This window comes from Danio rerio, chromosome 25, assembly GCF_052040795.2.
Source record: "Danio rerio strain M-AB ecotype USA chromosome 25, GRCz13ab, whole genome shotgun sequence".
Lineage (NCBI taxonomy): Eukaryota > Metazoa > Chordata > Actinopteri > Cypriniformes > Danionidae > Danio > Danio rerio.
The window spans coordinates 17,164,137-17,189,624 of record NC_141045.1 but is presented as its reverse complement, the minus strand read 5'-3'; the positions used below and the strand labels follow the sequence as shown (position 1 = coordinate 17,189,624).

Sequence of the window (25,488 nt, the reverse complement as noted above, 5' to 3'; positions counted from 1 at the left end):
TAAAAATTTACAAAATTATATTTATACAACATTTATTATTGTGATAATATATCACAATTTACACATGTTGCATACATAGCAAATGCACTACTAGACAAAAGTCTAGTCTTCCATCCCAGTTCTAAGAGCAACAAATAATAACAACTTCAAGTTGATCATTTGGAAAAGTGACATTTTTCTGATGAATCATCTGTTGAACTGCATCCCAATAATCAGACCTATTGGGACCTGCATGGACCCAAGATTTTTACAGAAATAATCATGGTTTGGGGTTACATTCAGTATGGGGCGTGCAAGAGATCTGCAGAGTGGATGGCAACATCAACAGCCTGAGGTGTCAAGACATTTGTGCTGCTGCTGCCCATTACATTACAAACCACAGGAGAGGGCAAAAATCATTCAAAATCAATACATGATCATATTTTATTTTTTGGTCAAATAAGCACAATCTAGAGGCTTTTGGCTTTCATATATCCCACTTTTGATCAACTGGAAGTCAAGTTATTATTTGGTGTTCCTTAAACTTAGATAGGCCACAAGACTTTTCTCAGGTAGTGAACTTGTATTTAAAAAAATGTGTGTGTGTGTGTGTGTATATATATACAGTATATATATATATATATATATATATATATATATATATATATATATATATATATATATATATATATATATATACACACACACACACACACACACACACACACACACACACACACACACACACACACATATATATATATATATATATATATATATATATATATATATATATATATAATAAAAATATGATATACTACAGGATAATTATAGTGCTAATGTAAATAATGTAAACTACTGCAATGCCTGAAATGGTAAATAAATCATTATAATTAATCAATAAAGTTATGAATCAGCTGAACAAAATAACTTTTAAGTTTAAAAAATAAATCCCGAAATTATCAAAACGAAAAAGTACAAAATTTATAAAATAAAAATATAAAACAAAATATATAAAACAACAAAATGTATTTAAAAAAAATAAATAAAAGCTTCTGTAATATATCCACCACCCAATCATAATTTTGGAGCTTTAGTTAAAAAAAACAAACATTACTAAAACACTAATCCAAACTTTATAAAAAATCTGTTATTAATTATTTTGTTTCAAGTTATGCCAAGTGTTTTGAGACTTTCTCTGAGAGACGCATCAGTCCAGCATTGTTTGCTTTACTCTGACATGTGAGGAGTTTTGATAATACTCAAGTATTTGCAGGAGATAATGTATCTATTACAGGTAGACACTTCAACAATCTATGGATCCAAAGCCCTTTGATACATTGTGAAACCAAACAAGCCAACTAATTCTCTTATTGTGCTGCAACAAGCTCCTGAACTTCATCACAGAATACAGAATCTGTCAGCGTTGGGCGTCTGCATGCCAGAAAAACAGATTGTGGTGTTAAAATAAGCGTTCTCCTTCATTTACTGCAGGATGTTTAGATTAGCAAACAGAAGCCGGTGTGGGAAGTCCCTGCATTTTGGGGCTATACACTGCAGTTAATGATAAACTGACTCATCCAAAGATCACCTTTATACTGTAACTGTGGGAAAACTCTGACCTTGAACATGTTTGAGGTAGATGCACTCATTCAAACTGAGTAATCATTATTTAAGTGATTAATAAATCATCTGACATCAAACTTTCACTTCAAGAACATGTTTAACTAAGTTTTTTTTAGTATTTTTTTTTTAGAGTTTTTGTCTTCACTTATTGTGTTTTTTTCCTGACAACACTTTTCAAAACCTATGAATATTAAATGTATAAACATTATTGTATTATGAAAATATATTTGATATATATTTATATGTGTGTGTGTGTGTGTTTAGTTCTCGCTTTTGCGCGTTATAATTTTACACGTGATGACAAAATAATTCAGAGACGATTCCTTGAATTTACTCAATTTTTATAAGTTAAGTGGTTGTAAACTATTTATTTGTGTTAAATTTAAACAAACAAATTTAGTTGAATATTATTTAACTTAATTTGATTGTTTAAATTCAACACAAATAAATTGTTTGCAACAGTTCTGCATGCAACACTTTTTTCAGTGTATTTTGATTTACACGCATTATTTTTCTATCCACGACCGCGATACCTTAGGCGAGAATTTAATCCTATATTTTTCTGTCAATAAAGACACAGCAATTAGATCCTCAACTCCATTGTCAGTATCCAACAGTTACAGAATTATAGCACATTCAGACTAGGGTTGGGCGATGTCGACCAATTTGTCATTGTTCGATGTCTAATGTGAAACATCACGATGGACGATGTCATCATTGTCATAGGTGAAAGTGAATTAATTATTTATGAATAATTGATTAATTCATAACGAATTAATTATGTGTAGCCTACCGTTTCTTGACCCGCATGGTCTCTGTTTTACCCATAAACAAATCATAAATAAATAGATAAGTTACACACAGATTACCACCTGTCAATCACTTTTTCGGCCGGAGGTTGGTCTGTAAAAAAGGTGCACAACCAACAGTATCTGAGGTTTCCACTAAAATTACTAAGTACAAGTGTGAAAGTGGAAGACTGAAGCAGTATACTGACGCTGTGACACATTACCTCGTTAAATAGAGACAGGATTAATTAAATATTATTTTTAACAACTATATAAGATGGGATCCAGCGGTACATCCTTGATAAACTGTCTGATGTGCACTGCTCTCTCGAGCTTAGAGGAGCGCATGACAGTGTGTGTGGCAGTGATTGTGTGTGTATGTGGTCACGTGATGTGGTTTTCAGCGGGCAGAGGGCTGTTCAGAAAAACTAGGTACAACATGGTGTGGATGTGGATCATTTTTGTTCTAAAATGCCATTTTAAAACTAAGACGTATTGATGTAAACGGGGCCCAAGTGTGTATTTTTTTACGAGCAGATTTGCGACGGGGGCAGGGCAGAGGATCGGTGATGCCGGCTCAGCATCGTGTTGTCAGCATCAGCCCAACCCTAATTCAGACATTTTTAAAATATAATATTCATATTAAAATAAGATACAATGTAATATTAACATATTCATTATGTATTTAAATTAAATAGTCATATAAAATGTCATATATATTTAAGTGTTTTTTTTTTACATAAAAATGCTTTCTTACTTTAAAAACCATGTCATAACATGATAAAATATTACTGAATATTTCATTTTACTGAATATTAATGAAAATAAAGACTTATATAAATTCTCGAGCACCAAATCAGCAAATGAATGCAGCTATAAATCATAAATAACATCCAGAACTTTTAAATTGTAATACACTGTAAAACCTTTTAAAAATAAACTGCCTTATTAAGTCAAGTTTAAATCAATTAAACTGACTAAAAAAATCAAGTTATAATTTGTATGACTCAAAAAAATGGTAGTCTAGCTAATAAAATATAAATACATGTTATGTAAGTATGTTATATAAATATGCAAGTTAAAGTAATTAAAAACAAAAAGAATTGTGATTTTCATTGTTTTAAGCAGTTTTTATCACTTTCTGTTTTTGGCCCTAAAAGCAGATTCCTGAGAGCATCGAATGACAAGTTTTGCAAATTCACTCAGATTACTTGGTTTCACTTGAAACTTGTTAAACATGTTTAAAACTGCATAATGTTGTTTAAAACAAAAAAGAATGATGATTTCCATTGTTTTAACAGGACAAGAAAATATTCACAATATTTCCTGTTTTCTTTCCTGCTAATGAAAGTCTTATTTCTTTTAGCTCAGCAGAGATAAAAGTAGTTCCTAAAAATGTACAAATCATTTTTAAGGTCGAAATTATTTGCCCAAGGCAGTGGCGCAGTAGGTAGTGCTGTCGCCTCACAGCAAGAAGGTTGCTGGGTCGCTAGTTCGAACCTCGGCTCAGTTGGCGTTTTTTGTGTGGAGTCTGCATGTTTTCCCTGCCTTCGAGTGGGTTTCCTCCGGGTACTTCGGTTTCCCCCACAGTCCAAAGACATGTGGTACAGGTGAATTGGGTAGGCTAATTTGTCCGTAGTGTATGAGTGTGTGTATGTTTCCCAGAGATGGGTTGCAGCTGGAGGGGCATCCGCTGCTTAAAAAACTTGCTGGATTAGTTGGCGGTTCATTCCGCTGTGGCGACCCCGGATTAATAAAGGGACTAAGCCGACAAGAAAATTAATGAATGAAAGGATTAGCTACAGATCAAACACTGTTAGGCTAATTACTTAGGGTGCTTTCACACCTACACTTTTGTTTCGGAACGTATTTTGTTTGCCCATTTAGCGCAGTTTCTCCCCACCGCGTCTCTCCTCAGACACGTTGCGTGCGCACCCTGTCAATCACCGCCAAACCACCACCTCTCCTGACAGCTTAGCGGGACGCTGCAAAATAAACCCTGACACTCTGACCAATGTAAGGAGAGTTTACTAGCACGTGACTTGTTTTAGCTCTTTTGGTCCGATTAGAAACTTTGCAGTGTGAAAGCGAACCACTCCAAGAGCAAAGAGCAACAATGTAACAATTGTAATCTCTGTTTCGGAACAACTAAATCAATTCACAGGTGTGAAAGCACCCTTAGTTAAGCTTTTAAAATGCACTTTAAGCTGAATGCTAGTAACTTGTTAAATATCTTTTTTTTAATGTTAGGGCAAAGGCAAATGAAATAAAAGTGTTAGAAATAACACATTAAAATTATATGTTGAAAATGAATTCTCTCTGTAAAATAGTAACTTGGGGAATACATTCATTCATTCATTTTCCTTCAGCTTAGTCCATTTGTTGATCAGGGGTCACCCAAGTGGAATGAACCACCAACTTTTCCAGCATATGTTTTACACAGCGGATGCCCTTTCAGCTGCAACACAGTACTGGAAAACATCCACATACACACTCATTCACACACATACACTACAGCCAATTTAGTTTATTCAATTCACCTATGCATGTCTTAGGACTGTGGGGAAAACCGGACCACCCGCAGGAAACCAACACAAACACGGGGAAAACATGCAAATTCAAAGAAATGCCAACTGACCCAGCCGGGACTCAAACTAGCTTGCTTGCTTATTACTGAGCCACGGTATCGCCCACTTGGGGAATATTGGAAAAACACAATTTCACATAATTTTGCCTTTAACTGTATGCTATCATGACATTTTTGATAGTATTTTCAAACATTGTATACATAAAAACATAATATAACACTGAATACATTAAAATAAATGAACAATACTTGAATATACATTAGAATCAGCTAAAAACATGATGTGCTTTAATAACCATCCTTAATTATCATTACTATCTTAGAGCCATTTTGTATTAAAATTTCCACTCATGCTGTAAGACATTTCTACTCCGTACAGTAAAAGCAAAAAAGGACACATACAGTAGGTGGCCTTGAGCAGAAACTCTGCAGGAGGAGGAAGTGGCATCATCAGCACTGGGTGTCAGAGCAATAAAGCCAGCACGTCAACGCAGCTTAATATGAGCACATCAAAGACAGCAGCCCTCAAACAGCTTAACCAGCTGTATTAAACTGACTCGACACGAGTGTGTTTGTGTGTGTGTGTTGTGTTCAGTGAACAGCTGACATTATAGTATTGTGCATGCTTTGGTAAAATGCATGTTTTAAATATAATGCGTTAAAAAGTCATGGTTGCCAACTATTGTTTGGCAATCTATTGATTGGTAGTCTATAAAAAAGCTGCACGATTCATTAATTTTCCTTTAGCTTAGTCCTTTATTTATCAAGGGTTGCCACAGCGGAATGAACTGCCAACTATTCCGGCATATGTTTTACACAGCAGATGCTCTTCCAGCCGCAACCCATCAATAGGAAACATCCATACACTCTCATTCACACACATACTCTACAGACAATTTAGCTTACCCAATTCACCTGTACAACATGTCTATGGACTTGCAGGGGAAACCGGAGCACCCAGAGGAAACCCACGCCAACACGGGAAGAACATGCAAACTCCACACAGAAATGCCAACTGACCCAGGCGAGGCTCGAACCAGCGGCCTTCTTGCTGTGAGTCGATCGTGCTACTCACTGCGCCACCGTGACGCCAATGAATCGATATATTGAATAATGATAAATAACACAAGCTGCCTCCCTTTTCTAATATAATTTGTTTTAATTTTGAAAAACACTAAAACATATTACATAGATACCTATATCTAAAATTTTATTCCATAAAACACACAGTCACAAGCCACTTTATTAGGTACACCGATCCAACTACTCATTAACCTAAATTTCTAATCACATGGCAGCAACTCAATGCATTTAGGCATACATACATGGTCAAGACATGGTCTTATGCAGATCAAACTGAGCATCCGAATGGGAAAGAAAGGAGATTTAAGTGACTTTGAATGTGGCATGGTTGTTGGTGCCGGACAGGCTGGTCTGAGTATTTAAGAAACTGCTGATCTACTGGGTTTTTCATGCATCTCTAGAGTTTACAGAGAATGGCCCAAAAAATATATATATATATCCAGTGAGCAGCAGTTCTGTGGGTGCAAATTGTTGATGTCAGAGGTCAGGGGAGAATGGCCAGACTGGTTCAAGCTGATAGGTTTTTTGAACATGACAATGAGTTCACGGTACTCAAACGGCCTCCACAGTCACCAGAACTCAATCCAAAAGAGGGGTGTTGTGGATTGGGAGATTTGCATCATGGATTTTCACTGCAGTCGACAAATCTGCAGTAACTGCATGAAGCTATCATGTCAATATTGACCAAAATCTCTAAGGAATATTTCCAGTACCTTGTTGAATCTATGCCACAACGGATTAAGGCAGTTCTAAAGAGGGTTCAACCCGGTACTAATAAGGTGTACCTAATAAAGTGGCGGGTGAGTGTATATTAGTTAACTTATTACAACTGCTTAAATGTAATTGTAAAATGTTTTGTTTGCTGCATATATAAATTGCTGAAACAAGTTTCATGATTATGTAAAAAACACATTTCAGAAAAATAAAAGGGAATAAAAAACTAATTAAAATTTAGGAATATTTAGTAATCAAAAAAATAAAACATTTGTGGTGCAGTGTCAGTACACTACTGTATATGAATCAGCAGACAAAGAGATTTTTGCGATGACACGAGCAGGTTCATTCTCTACCTTCTCCAAACAGCTTACTTTTTTCATACACAATGTCAACTCATCCACAACAAACCCGGTTCAAATAACAAGGATATTGAGTTGCAGCGCCTTATGACCGCACCACAGGCAAGCCGAGAGCAAGCTTCCCCGAATTAATAAAGAAGTTTCCCATAACACTTCCACACATATTAACGTCACAATGTCCAACAGCTCGCACGGCCCATGACTCAATGATTCATGACTCGGCGTAGGCGGTTGTGAGTTCGAATTCAGGCTCAACCCCTGGCCGATGCTGAGCTCTACTCACCGGAGCGAATGCGTTCTGGCAGACTGGGTTGAACACTGCACTCCTCCGCAGTAACAGGAGAAATGTCAGTCTCGAGCAGGTGCATTCGTCTGTGGTACCGAGGCTTAGAAAAATGTCAGGCGCAAGGAAAAGCCCTGTGCTCTTGGGGCAAAACGTCACGGCTCTGTCCTACAGGTCTCTGACATCAATACTGCCCAATGCATATTGCATGGGATGTCCAGAGCTCTCTATGTCTGTCCACCAAAATGGGATCCAAGTCACAGAAGACAAGTTGAAAGACTGGAAATTATACAATTTTGTACAAAATGCAACTGGGAATTTAGACTTCAATCACTAAACCTGGAGAATGGACACGTCTAAATAAAAGCATGACAGGAGAATTCATGTAAATGGTTTAATGAGCGACAGCTGAAGTGAAAGATGGGTAGTTGTAGATGGTTGTTAAACTGTATTTAACTTAACAAGGGCATGTGGTGTGATAAAAACATAACCTGTATGTACCTAAAATATAGCACATTACATGTATGTATGACTTTCTGCTGTCAGAGTGTGACTGAGTTGGGAATTATGGGAGTTGTCATCTTTATTACATCCTATGGAACAGAAATCATGAAATCAGAAATCATTCCCAAAAGGGGGGTCCCGGCACACAAGGCGGCCTAAGTGAGCTCTGTGGTGGGTCGTGTCATATTTTAAACATTTTTAGCAGTGGACAATTAGTAGAAAAATCATGTTGCCTTAGTTCAATTTATCCCCTAGCTCAGTGGTCCTCAACCACCGGTCTGTGGATCAATTGTTACCGGGCCACACAAGAAATCATTAATTATTTACATTTTATTTATTATCTGAGTCTGAATAATCTTTTATTTTGAAAAGTCTTTTATTTTGAAAAATAACTGTACTCTCTCGCTTACGTCTCGGTCACTTGAGCCCCAAATTTAACCCACAAGTAGCAAAATAAGAAAGAAACAGAAGTCTTTGAAAAATGTCTTTTCTAAGGGGAAAAGACCCAGTGAACAACCCACAAACTGCGGTAACAAAAAAAAGGTATGGATTCGCAACCTAGTTGTCAAGAAATCAGGTGAATCCAGCATGGCTCTGCAAGAAGATCACTTGATGGAGATTGCAAATGACAGCGGCCTTTTAGGGGCTGTTTGCATTTTGCGTATTTCTAGACAGAGCTCAACAAGAAGGACTGCCCAGGGCCAGCGTGCAAGACGTTCGGGACAGTATACAAAATGATTACTGGCCTGATCGGTGCCAGTGCTGCCTTGTCCCTACAGTTTAATTTGGCTGTGACTTTTTGTCAATTGTGTGCTTTCATGCCCAAATGTTTGTTTTGGAACTGGTCTCGTTTGCCCAGTAAGAGAGGTTCATGGCATATGTGAATCCTGCCATCACTCTCCAGTCCGCGCCAAATCAATCGATCTGAGATCGCCAGAATGAGGTGGTCTTGGCTCGATTAAGCAGATCAATTGTATTGAAACAAAACGATCAAACAAACCAGGCTATATCACAGTGTATTATGGTTGTGTAATGGCTATCATACGGCTATATGAAGAGAGAATGATGAGTTGGGCAGGATGTCATTTCTACCAGCAAATGTGCATTTCATGTCTAATATGAAAGTGAAAGCATACTGAAATATAACCGAGTGCTGTTTATCCGTTGACTGAAAAAAATTGACCGAAATTACCATCTGATATATTTTTTTATATTTAAATCATATATTTTGTATTAGGGCAATAGTTTTGTTCATTTGTTTTGTTCATTTTGACACTTCGACAGTAAAGATCAACATTGCTTCATGATCAGACTGCAGTCCCTGTGTTGTGACGAGAAATGCAGCCCTGCAGGGACCCTGTTCATAGACTTTCTTTGCCAGCAGCTAGCTCTCTGCAACTCTCACATGGTCGTCCACTGAAGCTAAGCAGGGCTGCGCCCGGTCAGTACCTGGATGGGAGAAAACATGAGGAAGCTAGGTTGCAAGCCGGAAGTGGTGTTAGTGAGGCCAGTAAGGGGTGACCAACCTGCGGTCTGTGTGGGTCCTAATGCCCCAGTATGATGAAGGGGATGCTATACTGCTCAGTAAGCACCGTTAAACCGAAGTTCCGACTCTGTGGTCGTTAAAAATCCCAGGATGTCCTTCAAAAAGAGTAGAGGTTCAACCATAGACTGTAAAATATATGGATGTAGCATCTGTGACGTCACCCATAGGTTTCTGAAGAGCGCAAAAGAAGCCAAAAGTAGACGCGGCCAACCATTGCCATTTTGTTCGCGCGTCATTGGACCCACGGCGAGATACCAAACAAGGGCAAGAGGCGGAGAGTGAGCGGAGCTACAGACACCTGCTGGCATTTAGCTTGGACCTGGTTTAGACACACTATACTTTGGGAAAACGCTTAATACTTTATCACCTACGACTCGTTTGTGTTCTGACCACATGTGCTTGGCTGTACACTATATCAATAAAATGTTTAGACTTTTAAAAACACTGCTGTAATAGATTAAACCACTAAGTATTGTTCTTATGACATTTTTCAACAGGAGGAAAACGCGAATTACTTCCAAACACTTTAGATATAGTCTGTGTTAGTAAATGCAGGACTATTGATGAAATCCAGCATAACACTGTATGACAACGCTTCAGATGACTGTTCTAGAGCCTACAGCTAATCAATCCGTCAGATTCTGGAGTGCATTACAGCTCTAAATATAAATATAAACGATAAATGATCTTAAATAAAACGAATACATGTATAGAGATGGTATATAAGTGTATAACTTTACTCACATGGGAAATGGAGGCCACGTGAAGGGTTTGTGAGCACAATTAAGTGCACACAGCATGCCATGCTATCTGATAATTGTAGGAAACAAGTCCAAAAGGCAGTTGACTGTGTAAAGCCACATAAAACAACACAGAAATACGATGAATATGCCAAAATCAGTGGCTAATCTGCCGGAGTCAGTTGAAGTGAGGTGACGGTGATCAGCGAGACCTAGCTGTCACTCAAGTGGCCACGCCCTTAATTATGCAAACATAATATAACTCAATATAAAGGAAACGGATCAGTTATAAAAAAATTCACCCCCCTCACAGTTGTCATGAAGGGTAATATTAGCTGTATTAACCAAAGTCTTTTTTTGTACCAGGCTGTAAACACCTTTTTATCTGCTGTAAAGTTGGCCATTCTAACAGTGGGCTCAATTGAAATTTGCTCTATTATGGAGCCAGGAGCGGCCAGGAGCGGCCAGGACTAGCGGAATTCCGGATGAATTGCAGTTTTAGTTACTTCCTTATTGGCTTCCCGAGGAAGAGCGGGAGGTTGCCGCTTGGGTTTAACCCCGGCATCCTGGCCAAATCTGCCCACTGGCCTCTGTCCATCATGGCCTCCTAACCATTCCCATATTCAATTGGCTTCATCACTCGGTCTCCTCTCCACCAATCAGCTGGTGTGTGGTGTGCGGTCTGGCGCAAAATGGCTGCCATCGCGTCATCCAGGTGGATGCTGCACACTGGTGTGCACACTGGTGGTGGATGAGGAGACCCCCCCCCCCCATTGTGTAAAGTGCTTTGAGTGGCCAGAAAAGCGCTATATAAATGTAAGGAATTATTATTATTATTATTATTTTCTTTAGCAATCTTAGTCTACATTAAAAAAAAAAAAAACTCAAAGGCCATAATTGATTTAAACATAGGCTAATATGATTACTATGTTGATGGATCAAGCAAGAACAATAAGTGAAAAGCATTTTAAATCTAGGTTCGCAAATAAATGAAAAAAATATATAGACAGTATTATAGACTGATATAATGAGCCAGTTTCTAAAATTAGGCAATTTGGTGGGTTAAACAAACAAAAAACATTAAACTGTTGTAGTTTTCAACTACACCATTCACTTTAGTTAATTTAATTAGTATTGTATTTACATTAAATCATTTTAAATTGTCAGCTGAATTTAAAGAAAAGTTATGCTGAATAATTAAATGGCTAACTTCTTTTTTGGTGGGGCCAGAGAAAATTTTGGCAGGGCAAGTAAAAATCTGAACCACCTGCCAATCGGGCCATTAGAAATAATCCCTAGCGTTGAACCCTGCTAGAGTCTGCAAAAGTTTGTTGTTTCCAATTTCCAAAAGTGCTTCATTTTAATTCAAGTCACAAGTTTTCATTAATGCATCCAAACAAGGGTTGTTTTCTTCCAGACTGAATTGATGGATCAAAACGTTCTTTTACATGAAAAGAGAAAGTCATAAAGTACATAACATGAAGGTGAGTAAATAATGACAGGCTTTTATTTTTGCTTGAACTTCTTCTTAACTACTTGATTTCAATGAGAGAATCACTGTAATTTTCAAATTATAACTGTGGGAATGAAACGGTTGTGGTAAAACTGGTCAATCAGGACATGGTGTGTGTGTGTGTGTGTGTGCACACCTCTATGGAAATAAGGTGACGGTAATCATACGACAGAGGAGCCCGAGGCTTTTTTTTGTGTGTCAGTTCACAACAACATGAACACCATGCTTCCACAGTTTTCATTTTCATAAACAACACATTATTGTTCAACCTTTCCACCACAAATAATCAGAAAATCAATGGCTTGTTTTTTACAAGAATTGATTGAACTGCTAAGATGCTAAAAAAACGCTGAACAATATTCAATGACCTCAAAATCTAGGGAAAACAGAAAGGTAAAGGTCATAGAATACACAATGGAGCCAAAGGTCATGAAGATTGTTCATAGTTCGACATTAAGCATATCTGACAATGCAATCCTTTTAACAAACACAACAAAAATGATGATATTAAACTCTTTTATTTCTGATTGTTTCTAATTGGTGGTTATCAAAGAGCAATACAATTGTGTGTTGTTTTCACAAACCAGGGGAAGTAGTGGACAAATAAAAAAGCCTTTATCCTTTTCTCTAAGCCACATGATCTTCACAGACAGCTTTGTTCTGAACCTCATAGTCATTACCAATAAAATCTCCTTTGCAGCACAAAATGTGTCTCCTCATTGAGCCCACTGGGGTCAGGACTGAAGGAAGAGGCTTTATACACTATAATAACAACTGGCAGTAAAACAAACATGGACAATGAATAGTAACAGGCAGAACCAAGAACTGCAACGGGCTGCAATTCCAAACAAATAGCAGAATATTTGTGTATATGGGGTCAGATAACTGCTAATCTAAGACCATACTTGCTACACTGCATGACCTAGTTATCTACCTACTGTAGATCCTTCAGGATTTGACAGACCAATAACCTTTAAGTTTACGTTTCTGGTCAGTGATTATTGCTCTTTTGGTCATGACAGTACATTTTATTTGGGTACTAATATAAAATAAAAAATATAAAAATGTGTGCAAATATAATTTAAACTTCACAAGTTAATCAGATTCACAGTATGGATGAATGGAAAATTATTAAGTAAAGAGAAAATCCCTGTTTAATATTACCTAAACTTTCTTTTGTTCTAAAACTATTAATGACATTTCTTCAAACTGTAAAATAAGTCTTTTGCATTAAATGACAATTGTTCAAAATTTAAAATACATACCGAGTAAATCAATTAAATTCACAGAAACTGACAATCTAAGAGATTACTTAACTTTAAACACAATGCTTGATTGGTTTAACCCAATGCTAAAGTCATTTTACAAAGTTTAGGTCAGTTAACAGATTGTTTTTCATAGTGAATAATTAAATTCTAATTAATTTATTGTATCTTGTATTGTTATTGATAATTATACGTTTGCTATATAGCAGTATGTGTAAGTTGAATTATCAAATTATGGATAAGGTGAATACAGAACTTAAATGCAAACCAATTTTCATGAAATTAACATTATGAACATTAGCGAATCAATAAAATTAGTAAATCAATAAATTCACACAAACTGACAATCTATACAATTACTTAACTCTAAAAAAATGTTTGATTGTTTTAACCCAATGCTAGGTAATATATGGAAAACTCAACAGTTGGGTTGAAACATTTAATTTAAAAACGTTGGACTTGTCTATATTTGACCAAATGTTTGGTTAGTACAACCCAACATTTCTTAGAGTGTTCCAAAATACTAATTTATTCACTACTACTACGTTTTTTCCACTATTAAACTTGTCAAATATCACAATTTATTAAAACAACTAATTTCAAAAGCTTTTCTATATTTTACAATAAGCTTTTGATGAACATTATGCCTTATGTACTCACGTTATGCACAATTTGATCATTTAACATACACATACTGCTATATAGCACAACAAACAAATGTTATTGATATTGATAACTGATATAATAATTAATAACAACACAAAATACAATACATTAATTAAAAAACTGATATAATAATTAATAACAATACAAAATACAATACATTAATTGCTCACAATCTGCTTCATCACCTAAACTTTGTGAAATGACATTACACCTCCGTAATGCTGCTTAAAATGACTAAAAAGTTGTTCATAAGCAAAAAAAAAGGTAACGATAACATTTGGTTTTTGAAAATCAACTTACCTTTACTGGTAGTAATTCCGATCCCGAGTGATGTTTAATCCTCTTGTTGTCAACTGGATTCCCGCTCATGTGTTATGATAGAACTGCGCTGCTCCATATAATAAAGCCATATGAGATACATTTCCTCTAACCAATCAGCTGTCACGTGTTGTAAGAGGCGGGATTTATTAAACAATTTCCATACTATGAGCAAATAAAGTACAGCAACACTCTCAGTAATACTGATAAAATGTGAAAAGTACAGAGGAACTATTGTAATTTGGAAAAGGTTACTGGGGGTAACATTTTCACAAGCACAATTAACGTTAAGAGCGGTAAAATACGCTTGTTTGTGGTTATACGGATGTGGTTATCGCTAAATGACAGAATAAGCTAATAAAATATCACATATCAACATACGTAATTTATTTTTGTCGTTTTTTTCCCCTCAAATATACTCCGAAACTGATATTTAATACGTTCAGGTGGTGTTGTAAATCTGAGAGAGAACAGCACTGCCATCTGTTGTACATACCGTTGAAGTTCACGAAAACAGCAAGCATTCACAAGTGCGCATGCGCATGGCAGAGGCTGTTAATCGAGCAGGTAGACGTTTACAAAAGGGACCACAAATGTACAAATTTATAAAGGTAAACCTACAAATGATTTTCCAAAAGTAAATTGAATGTACTTGTGTGGATGCAGTGTGTTTGAAGCATCTTTGCACTAAAAATTAGCCTAATATATTTTGAAGTTATGCTTAAAAATGAAAAATTGCTATTAATTTATTCACGTTCACGCCATTCAAGAAGTATGTGACTTTCTTCTGATGTATATAAAACACAACTTTTAGATTGAGGAAAAACATTAAATGAGCAGCTGATTGAAATTAAACTATAATTATATAACTAAACATGATCCTATATAAGCCTTAATCTAAAAAAATAGCAGTGAACTTGAAAGACAAACATAATATACTTTGTGCAAACTATATTCCTTGAGAGACAATTTGCAGATTTTGCTTTTGTATACTATTTATTTGCTGTTGGATAAACATATTTTACTGTCTCTAATCATAGAAAGACTGCATACATGATATGTGCTGCTCTATGACAGAACCGAGGAAGTCAAAGAGTCCTTTGTTTTTCAGGAAATTACTATCTGGCACAACAACAAAGTGCACTATAAAATGGCTTCCATTAAATTACAAGCAGATTGGATGTGACTGGGAAGAAGAATAAAGCACTGCTGGGAAAAAAAGGACCTCAGTTTAACCTGACCCACATTATATCTTCTTGATGTCTAACTTATAGATGGTCTGATAACCATCATCCCAAGCATACAGTTGCTTATCCTTGGGGTGAAAACGCAAAGCAGAGTGGCTGGTGTAACGTTTTGGAAAGAAACGCACAGGGATGCTTTCGATGTAGATGGTATCATGGATATCAAACAAGCACTGAATACTGGACCTTCCGCCATAATGAGAGTTGTAGACCACATATAAGGTACCACAGATCATAAAAGCTGCTTCTGCATCACGACTATTGCAATTGGTATCCCAAGTGTGCTCCACGGCCAGGCTATTGTGGTCCAGTTTGGTGATCACCAAGTTTCCACTGTAGTCTGGATCTGCGTGGATTGACCAAAGCCCCATTTCATCTACAGCGAGGTCTAGCAGGGTGTGCGGGCTGAGAGAATAAACTGGCATTCGACCAGCTCCATGAAGCAGAACTCGATCGACTACCGTACGGTTGTTGAGGTGGACCTTCAGGATCTCATTGTTTGTGTCTGCATGGTGGTAGTACACAAAACCGTTGTAGACCACATGGCCAGTTCCATGCCAGGGGAAAGGAAGACTGATAATTTCCATCTTTTTGGTGGAGTTAGTATCAGTAAAAGCCTTCAGAGAATTAAATGCCAATATTGTACCGTTTCGATCACCACTAAAAAAGTAAATCTTCGCAGAACCCTTTGTTGGATCCTTCATCCAGGCTCCATTGACATCACCTGCCTTTTTGACAATTTTAAGGGATTTGATACCTACAAGCTCCGAACTGCAGTCTGGAAGAATCAAGAAAAAAATATTATGAAATTATATAGAATTATAATATATGCAAAATATATATTAAGTTTAGTAGATTATGCCTTTTTCCAAGCATTTCTTCTTTAAATATTTAATATTTTGGCACCATTTCACCAAATTATTTATTAGTACTACAGATGATGTTAATATAGCAGTGTATACACTTATATAAATATGTATACACATGTAATTTTAGCAATATTTACATGCCTTAATATATTTTTCATGCGATGTCTATGTTACCTGCCGGTCCTACACTATTCAATCTGCTCCGAGCTGGGATCAATCTGGCAATTCTCAGCATGGGAGTCGGTTACTCTAACAAAGAGGCCAAAGACCATGGCATCTAGCATCTGTCACCAGAGCATCTTTAGTGGTCAAAGGAGTGAGGATTACCTCCACAGCATTTCGCTAGCTGGCTTCCGTTACTCTCACCCCCTGTAAACCTCACCCCCATGCGGGTCACGGCACCAACGTATCCCTGCCGGTCCTACACTACCTTGCTCGCTCTGAGCTGGGATCGAACTGGCGATTCTTTGTATGGAAGTCGGTTGCTCTAACAAGGAGGCTAAAGACCATGGCCTCTTGTGTTTGTCGCTAGAGCACCTTTAGAGTTCAGAGGAGTGAGGTTTTAGCATTAAAACAATTAATTTAGCTTTTGCCATGTTCATTTATTTAAACAAATTACTGTAGTATCGTAACTTCAGCAGCAGCATATATATTATTAAACACTGTATAAAAAAAAACATCATAAATGAAAACTAAACCTCACAAAACTAAGGGTAGATGACAACAATGTAAGAAACTCTTTTCATTTTTATATTTAAAAGTTTGAAAGCAATCCCTGTTCACATTTGTCCATAAAAAACAATTCAAAATGGTGTAATATTTATGACTGGCCCATAGCTGGCGATATCTAAGAAGCACAAACACAATCCTATTGTTTGCCATTGTTTTTTTTTAGCTGTGAAGTAAATTCAACAAGACAGATGACTAAACTTCTTATTTACCTTTGTCTTTAGGGATAACAGATGTCCTTTTGAGTTTTTCTTCTTTGACCTGACGCTCGAGCAGCGAGTCCTCAATGTCGACCTGAGCGGTGTCAGGGATCTTATTCTGCAGGTATTCCACTTCTCTCTTCACTCGGTCCAAGCGCAAAGCAAAGGTGTCAACATTACTTTTGACCTCTGATCTCAATATGTTCATCTTGCCTGTTTGATCGTGTATCTCTTTGGACATGTCGTACATTCTTTGACTGAAGTGCTGGAAATCTTGCTCACATTTGATCAGCCGTCCCTGTTTAGATAAATGCATGAAAATACCATATGACTCACTGCTACAGTATATTTAATCACTTGTACAATGGCCTGCCACTTTAGAGCATACTTCTATTCAACTTCACATTATTAATAATATCTAAATGACAAATCAGAAGAGCAACTAAACTGTGCATTTACAGAAGGCATGTAAACAAGATATTTTTATGATACATGATGCAATTTTTTTTTTTTTTTGCGATTTCTGCCGACGTTAAGACTAAACATCAAACTGAGGAAGGGTTTTTAAGTTACTTACATACCCAGTTCCCCCAAAAATGAATATTCTGTCAATAATTACTCACCCTTATGTCATTCTAAAACCCTCTTCATAAAGAAAATAAAGATATTTTGGATGAAATTTGGGAGCTCTCTGATTCAGAAACATACCAAAATTAATGTCAAAACAGTCTAGGTTTTTGCAATGGTTCAGTCAGAATATTACCAATCTATGTGCACACATAAAAATAAATTATCTTAATTTATAATGACATGAGCTTGACTAATTAGTAACATAATTTAATTTTTTGGGCGAAGTAACCTATTATGGTGGCACAGTATTGTTGTTGGTACATGACTAGCTAATCTGAGTATTCCACACTGCATTCCATTTTAGTCCAATAAGAATAGGAAACTGAGGCTTTAATGGACACAGGCTTATCAAAATTAGACAAAAAAAAATTTGGAAAACGGTGGCCTTATATAACAGGTCTCAATTTCTAAAGGAACATTTGGATTATACTGTAAACTTTTGGCGCATACAACCTGGATCCTTTCTGCTATATCAATTGTTCAGGATGCTGGTAGTCGACTAAACAATAGGCCCCTTATTATTAGCCAATGCTTCAGAAGAGGAAACTACTCAAAGCAGAATAAAATTACTATAAGACAAATGGCTCAACAGTCACCAGATCTAAATCCACAAGAGCAACTTTAGCATGTGGCTGAACAGAAGATTTGCATCATGTATGCAAAGCCAACAAATCACTGGCAATTGTATGATGCAGTCATTGCACACACATACAGTTCAAGTCAGAATTATTAGCCCCCCTTTGAATTTCTTTTCTTTTTTAAATATTTCCCTAATGATTTTTAACAGAGTAGGGACATTTTCACAGTATGTCTGATAATTTTCTTCTGGAGAAAGTCTTATTTGTATTATTTTGGCTAGATTAAAATCAGTTTTACATTTTTAAAAAAACATTTTAAGATCAAATTCATTAGCCCTTTTAGGCTATATTTTCTTTCGATACTGTACAGAACAAACTATCATGTTTCGAAATGCGTTGAAAAAAATCCTCTCTCCGTTAAACAGAAACTGGGGTAAAAAATAACCGGGGCTAATAATTTAAGGGGTTAATAATTCTGACTTAAACTGTATGTACCTTGTTGAGATATTGCCACAAAGGTTTTTCCCTAGGCCCAATGTGTCAGCTAATAAGTTGGTCAGTGAGAGTAAAATGCTTATAAGACAATTTAGTTAGCATAATACTATTTGGCCAAGTGGGACAAAGAGCAGGATCCTTGTTAGTCTTGGAGCAACATTCCAAATTATCAATCACATTTTAGATAAACAGAAATGGTTACGCCGTTACATTCTTCTGGTGTTATGACTAGTTTATATTTAGATTGGGGTCATAGACAGGGTTATGTTGTAAAGATGTTGTTCCAGAACCAATAAGACCCAATAACACATCTTACTTAAAGGTACAGTTCACCCAAAAAATGAAAACTATCACCATTTACTCAGCATTTCCACCTCTTTCTACCCTATTTGTATGTCTTTCTTTTTTTGAACATAAAAGTAGATTTTTCAAGAGTCTTGGTAAATGGTAGCCACTGACTCCCAATCTCTCATGGTATCTTTCCAACAGTTGATGTCAACATTATTCCAAATATCTTCATTTGTGTTTGGAGGTTTGGAAGCACTTAAAGGTAAGTAAATTTACATTTTGTACAGTAAACAAAACTATATGGAGTATATGTTTTTTATAGATATTTAAAGTACTTTTAAAAGTCCTAAAGCTGCATGACATACAATGCATCATATATTTAACTAGTTTCTGTGTTAAAAGAACAAATTTGGCCACAAAACAATTTCTCTTAAGAAAAAAGACATGTCTTACCTCCATCTGCTGAAGTTGTCTCTGAAAATATTCCATGATAAAATCAGGAGTTGTCCTTTGAGCTTGTTCCACTCCAAGCAAAAGAAGTATAGTTACCAAAGACAAAAGCATGATGTATACTTTACCTTGGATGCCTTTCTGTCTTATATCCTTTGCGTAATATAATAAAACTGAGAGAACTCCCTTCTTGTCTAATGTCAGTCTGCTAAAATGGAGCCAGGTGGAGTTCCAGAAGCAACTGGTTGTTTGTTATGCAAATTCTGGAACTGTATTCGAAAGAAAATGCTTGAAAGGCAGGTCTTCACAAGCTGTGTTTTTAATCGTAATAAAGTCCAGATGTCTTGACACGCTTCCTCGATAAATCAACTCCGTAGATCGCATAATTTAAATGACTGCATATTTACAGTATAATGTACACCATGCTTGCCTCGTTCCCCTTCAATTTGCCCATTCAAAACCTTTTAAGAGTTCAAGTCTGAAATTTGAGAGCGGGAAACACATCAGGACACCTTCAGGAGCCTCAGTCAGGCTGGCTAACCTTCAATTTTGGCACACAAACAGACATTTTCTCGAGGTGGAGAAATATAATGTCTTTATTCCTGGCAGAAATCTCAAAGCTCAAAGGAACCTTGTGATTTTTTTCTTCATAAAATACGGAAACAGTTATAAATTGTAGTAACATTATAGAGTTTGTACCAAAACTACAATTATGAAAGGAATAAGTTTTAGCCTTGCATATGGGGTGATGTTCCGTTTATCATAAGACACTCTCACATTTTAGCTCTATTTTATGGTCTTTTATAGCGTCTATTTTAATATCAATTTATATTAAAAAATGTCTTTATTGTTGACACTCACCACTTTACGAATGAACTGCCAATTACTTTGACATATGTTTTATGCTATGGTTTTATGCAGCTGATGCCCTTTCAGACATAACTGAGAGTAAACCATAGGCGCTGAAAAACACCCACACACTCTTCCGTTCACACACTACGGCCAATTAAGTTTATCCAACCGAACCTATGAGGCGGCGTGTTGGATTTTTAAGGGTTCTTTCACACCTGTAGATCGATTGTTTTGTTCCAAAACTGGGATTTAAATTGTTACAATGTATATTTTTATACATTTATAAGTTATTGGTGCGATTCACTTTCACCCAGCAAAGTTTTTAAAGGGACCAAAATAGTTAAAAAAAGTCACTTGCGAGTAAACTTTCCTCATTGGTCAGAGTTTTTAGGGTTTATTTTTCCCACAGATTCTGCTCAGCTGTCATATATCGTCATTTTAATTTATTATGATGAGAAATGAGACATTATAAGGGGCACTTTATTTTGAATGGTGACTCCCACAGACATCGGCATCAAGTATAAATCAGGGAGGTAAGACTGTCTTATACATAGCCTCATTTTATTTGTCAAGGGTATACAAATCGATCTATTGAATCAATCTATTGTTCGTTGTTTTTTTGTAACATTTAATTTGTTATTTTAAAATAAGAATAAAACATTTAATATCTTTGTTTTCATTTTTAATTTTAGTAACAATAACCTGATTCATGATAAATAATGATCTCGTCCATTTATGCTTACACAAAATTAAACTACTTTTTAAACTACTTCCTTTTACACTAAGAAATTCATGCACATACACATATGAAATCACTTGCATATATGTATATACACAACTAATTGTATACACGCTTGTGAATTTTATTTGATTGCATGTTTGCACGTGTTATTTGGGTCTGTGCATGAGTTTATATTTATATGCGAGAGGATGGGTGCATATATGTATAGATCAGGTTTATATATATGCGAGTTTGTATAGGCGTGTTTGCATGCAGCAAAGTGTATGCATGTAAGTGCGTGTGTCGTTGTGGGTGTATATTCCTACTATTATAAAAAAAAATAATAATAATTTTTTTATTGTTATTTTTATTTATTTATTGTTGTTGAACATCCAATAGTATAGGTGTATATGCAAGCAATTTATAGGTGTGTTTTATGTATGTGATGATAAGCAAATTTGATTTAAATCCTACTTGGTGCCTCATACATACCAGCGACCTTCTTGGCCTTATCTCAAAGTCCTATCTCAAAGTATTTTTTTTTTTTACATCCAATTAACATCCAATCACATTTCAATTTATTAAGTATATTTATTTTTAATCTATTACTATTTTATTTATTACTAATATTTTATGTAATTTAGTGGTCTCGTTTATTGAACATTGTTTAAATAAATTTGTTTACAAAACAGTTTTTATGTTATTTGAATAACATTAAATAATTTGGGCCCCTGTTAAAAAAAAAAACACACACAAAATAATTTGATTTAAAAGACCAGTCCAATATAGTGATTTGATTTCATTAATATGTATATAAATGTATTAAGATACATACATACATTGTGTGTGTGTGTGTATGTGTGTGTAAATATATAATGAATTAATATATATATATATACAGTTGAAGCCAGAATTATTAGCCGACTTTGAATGTTTTTTAATAATTCCCAAATGATGTTTAGCGGAGTATGTCTAATAATATTTTTTTTCTGCTGGAGAAAGCCTTATTTGTTTTATTTTGGCTAGAATAAAAAAAGAAGTTTTTATTTTTTTAAATCTATTTTGAGGTCAAAATTATTAGCCTCTTAAAGCTATATATATTTTTTGATAATCTACAGACAAACCATCGTTATACAATAACTTGCCTGATTACCCTAACCAGCCTAGTTAACCTAATTAACCTAGTTAAGCCGTCACTTTAAGCTGTATAGAAGTGTCTTAAAAAATATCTTGTAAAGTATTATTTACTTTCATCATGGCAATATAAAATAAATTATTGGTAATGAGTTATTAAAACTATTATGTTTAGAAATGTGTTGAAAAAATATTTTCACCGTTAAACAGAAATTGGGGAAAAATAAACAGAAGGGCTAATAATTCAGGGGGGCTAATAATTCTGACTTCAACTATATATAAATATGCCTTATTGCAAAATTGCAGGTATACATGATTATGTAGTTAATTGTTATAAAACTTTTTAAATAGTTATAGGTTTTTTAAACGGCTTCATCTTCTAATAAAACTATGGTGATGGTACTGCCTGTGTCCAACAGATGGCGTCGTAATACAAAAATAACAACGATGAATTCCGTTCTCTGTTGATTTTGTTTGCCTAGACAACAAGAATGTTTACATAGATCAGAGATGAATATTTTTTCCACAATCTCTTGAATTATCAGTAATTATCAGAAATGTAGCAGTTGTATTTGGAATAAACTAACTTTAGACATTTATGTGTTCTCCTGACACCATGGCCCAAATTCTGCTTGTCAATTATTTAGGTTGTTACATAACGACATCGTACAAAAATTGTGTTTCATCTTAAATAGACATTCCCAAACAAGACTTTTGCATTAACTAGGCTATCAGATCAAATTTGCCTCATTAATTTGCTGCGGATATATTTTTTATTAAAGTCCTATTATGGTTTCTTTTGAAAAGAAATGCCAATGGAGCCCGTTTAGTGGTTATAAATGAGGTTTAATTATCACAAGGAGACTGAGCTTGTTGTCAAAGAAAATGCTACAAAGGGAAGTGACAGGCTCAATTGATGTAGAAACATTTGATGTGGAAACTTTTGTGGCCTGATTCAATCACAACTCTGCAAATTCAAGGTCTAGATTTACATAAGTAAAGCTGCAAACACATAAAGAGAAGACTAACAATCAAAGGATAATATGAAAACGAGATATATTTACCCTAGTTTTGATTTTAGGTCAAAGAAGAGACGTCCCATTTTTTTATCAGCATCAAATTAAAATCTAGAAAAGTGATTTTTTTATAAATAGAATGTGTCATAAATGTTTTAGTAGGGTTTCAAATAACATCTGTGAAAACAAATAGTCAAAATATGATAGAAATATTACATAATCATTGAGGATAACAGGTTTACAGTTAAAGTCAGAATAATTAGCCCCCCTTTGATTTGTTTTTATATTTCCCAAATGATGTTTAACAGACCAAGAACATTTTCACAGTATGTCTGATAATATTTTTTTTCTTCTGAAGTAAGCCTTATTTCTTTTATTTTGGCTAGAATAAAAGCTATTTTAATTTTTTTAAGAACTATTTTAAGCTCAAAATTATTAGCCCTTGTAAGCTACTGTATATATTTTTTGATAGTCTACAGAACAAACCATCATTATACAATAACTTGCCTAATTACCCTAAGCTGCCTAGTTAACCTAATAACCTAGTTAAGGCTTTAAATGTCACTTTAAGTTCTATAGAAGTGTCTTGAAAAATATCTTGTCAAATATTATTTACTGTCATCATGACAAAGATAAAATAAATCAGTTATTAGAAATTAGGTATTAGAACTATTATGTTTAGAAATGAGTTGAAAAAAAATCTTCTCTCTGTTAAACAGAAATTGGGGGAAAACATAAACGGGGCTAATAATTCAGGGGGGTTAATAATTCTGACTACAACTGTATATAAATATTCTTATTGCAGAATGGCAGGTTTACATTTTAACCATTTTCCATTCATTTTACTTAAAGTGGAATGATATAGAACAAATGTAGAATGTACAGAAAACTGAATCTATTAATAATGTGAAATAATGTAAAATACTTACAGTAAATGTGATGGCGCACATGATTATGTAGCTAATTGTTATAAACCTTTTGAAAACAATACAATTTGACAACAACAAAATTGACATTTTCCAACATTTTGTGCTTTAGCTCCAGATGTTAACATCAAACCAGATACCACATGGCTTGTCTAAAACGCAATTTTATGTATTTTCATCATATTATTGTTTTGAATGAGAGATTCAATGAAATATCTCTATGAAAGTTGACAAATAATTAATGTACTATTTGTTTATCCTAAACATTTTGCACAAATGAATGAAAATAATAATGAAATGCCTTCCAGAGTTTCTTGCCAGAGGAAGTGACATCACTGGAAGCACATGCGCTTTGTGCTTTTTTTCCATGCTTTTTCATAATTGATGTAACAGTTTACCAGAAAGTAATAGACAAAATGTTTCTTGCAATTGTTTATAGAACACAAAAATAGGAAAACTTGACCTAATTATTTCATGATAATTAAAGCTAAATGTATGAAATAGGAGGCATTATAGTCTTTAAGCTAATAGTTTCAAGACAAAATATTTAGAATATACATAAAATATTATTATTCTATTTTTTAATGAAACAACATACTTATTCTCATCTCTACTTTTTTAAAAATATCTTAAAATTGATCATATTCATTTTGATTAAATATATTAAACGACTGAAATGCATACATAACTATATTCTTATTCAATTTCCTAGATACAAATGTTAGGTTGTGATTTGACAATCTGGTTAAAATGGTAGTCTTTGTAATACTTTCAGGTTTATTAGTATACATATAAGATCTAAAAAAGTTTGAGAAGCAATTGTAATATAAAAAACCATGTACCATGTAAAACCATGACATTTTATTATTTCATTCAATTTCTTTCTGGTTGTTTTATCAAACCAGTTTAGAATAAAATGTCCTGAAACAATAAATTTGTTATTTGTCCCAATTTCTTTAAAAAATTCTAAAACGGTCATAAAATTATACATCAGTCTTTAAACTGTAACATTGGTACTACACATATTAGTTATACACATATTAGGCAATAAGGAAATTAAAGCAGCAATACATTTAAAATCGTTTGCGCATTCAGGGTGAACCTGCAGCATACTAAATGATAAGTGACAGACAAGTATTTAAAATTATGAAATATAAAAATTGATCTGTATTTTGTGGCTGTGATCCATAAATACAATATTTTTAATATGACAATGAGATACGATTTGTGAGGGTACAATCTTTTATTACACTGAATGACTTTCAGTGGGTGTGTTTTGTAAAGTATGGTAAAATTACTGCAACTCTCTACTAGCTGGGCTTCCAGCTAACTCTATCAAGCCTCTTCAGCTGCTCCAGAATGCAGCAGCACGAGTTGTCTTC

At 34.9% G+C, this 25,488-nt stretch overlaps 3 protein-coding genes across 8 annotated transcripts in view; 1 reads left to right on the top strand and 2 right to left on the bottom strand.

Annotated features, from left to right (window-relative positions):
- The window catches only part of ppfibp2b (PPFIA binding protein 2b), a 104,042-nt gene extending 90,010 nt beyond the window's left edge, over positions 1–14,032 (bottom strand). For both annotated transcript variants that reach the window (NM_001326598.2, NM_001002362.3), the window contains exon 1: positions 13,957–14,032. The gene's annotated coding sequence lies outside the window, so the exon portion shown is untranslated. The remainder of the gene's footprint in view (positions 1–13,956) is intronic.
- A 469-nt stretch (positions 14,033–14,501) lies between these two features.
- Positions 14,502–25,488, top strand: part of LOC147830845 (uncharacterized) — a 32,862-nt gene continuing 21,875 nt past the window's right edge. For 4 of the 5 annotated variants that reach the window (XR_015526350.1, XR_015526351.1, XR_015526352.1 and 1 more), the window contains exons 1-3: positions 14,502–14,585; positions 17,041–17,140; positions 19,209–19,269. Coding sequence is in view for 1 of the 5 variants with exons in the window: in XM_087312022.1 (XP_087168148.1) it covers positions 19,212–19,269 (58 nt within the window). In the remaining 4 variants the exon portion in view is untranslated. The remainder of the gene's footprint in view (positions 14,586–17,040; positions 17,141–19,208; positions 19,270–25,488) is intronic. The other variant, XM_087312022.1, reaches the window with a different exon arrangement.
- On the bottom strand, positions 14,952–19,672 carry olfml1 (olfactomedin-like 1). Its single transcript, XM_087312021.1, has 3 exons — positions 19,461–19,672; positions 17,029–17,314; positions 14,952–15,996 (listed from the first exon to the last, which is right to left on the bottom strand). The coding sequence occupies exons 1-3, from the start codon at positions 19,569–19,571 to the stop codon at positions 15,221–15,223; spliced, it is 1,173 nt and encodes a 390-aa protein (XP_087168147.1). The 5' UTR covers positions 19,572–19,672; the 3' UTR covers positions 14,952–15,220.

What these genes read in the sequence shown, in the direction of transcription:
- olfml1 (XM_087312021.1), bottom strand. Translation starts at nt 19,571, where the DNA reads ATGCTTTTGTCTTTGGTAACTATACTTCTTTTGCTTGGAGTGGAACAA. An exon ending in GACAACTTCAGCAGATGGAG is followed by an intron (nt 17,315 to 19,460) that starts GTAAGACATGTC and finishes TTATCTAAACAG; the next exon opens with GGACGGCTGATCAAATGTGA. An exon ending in TGTTATCCCTAAAGACAAAG is followed by an intron (nt 15,997 to 17,028) that starts GTAAATAAGAAG and finishes TGATTCTTCCAG; the next exon opens with ACTGCAGTTCGGAGCTTGTA.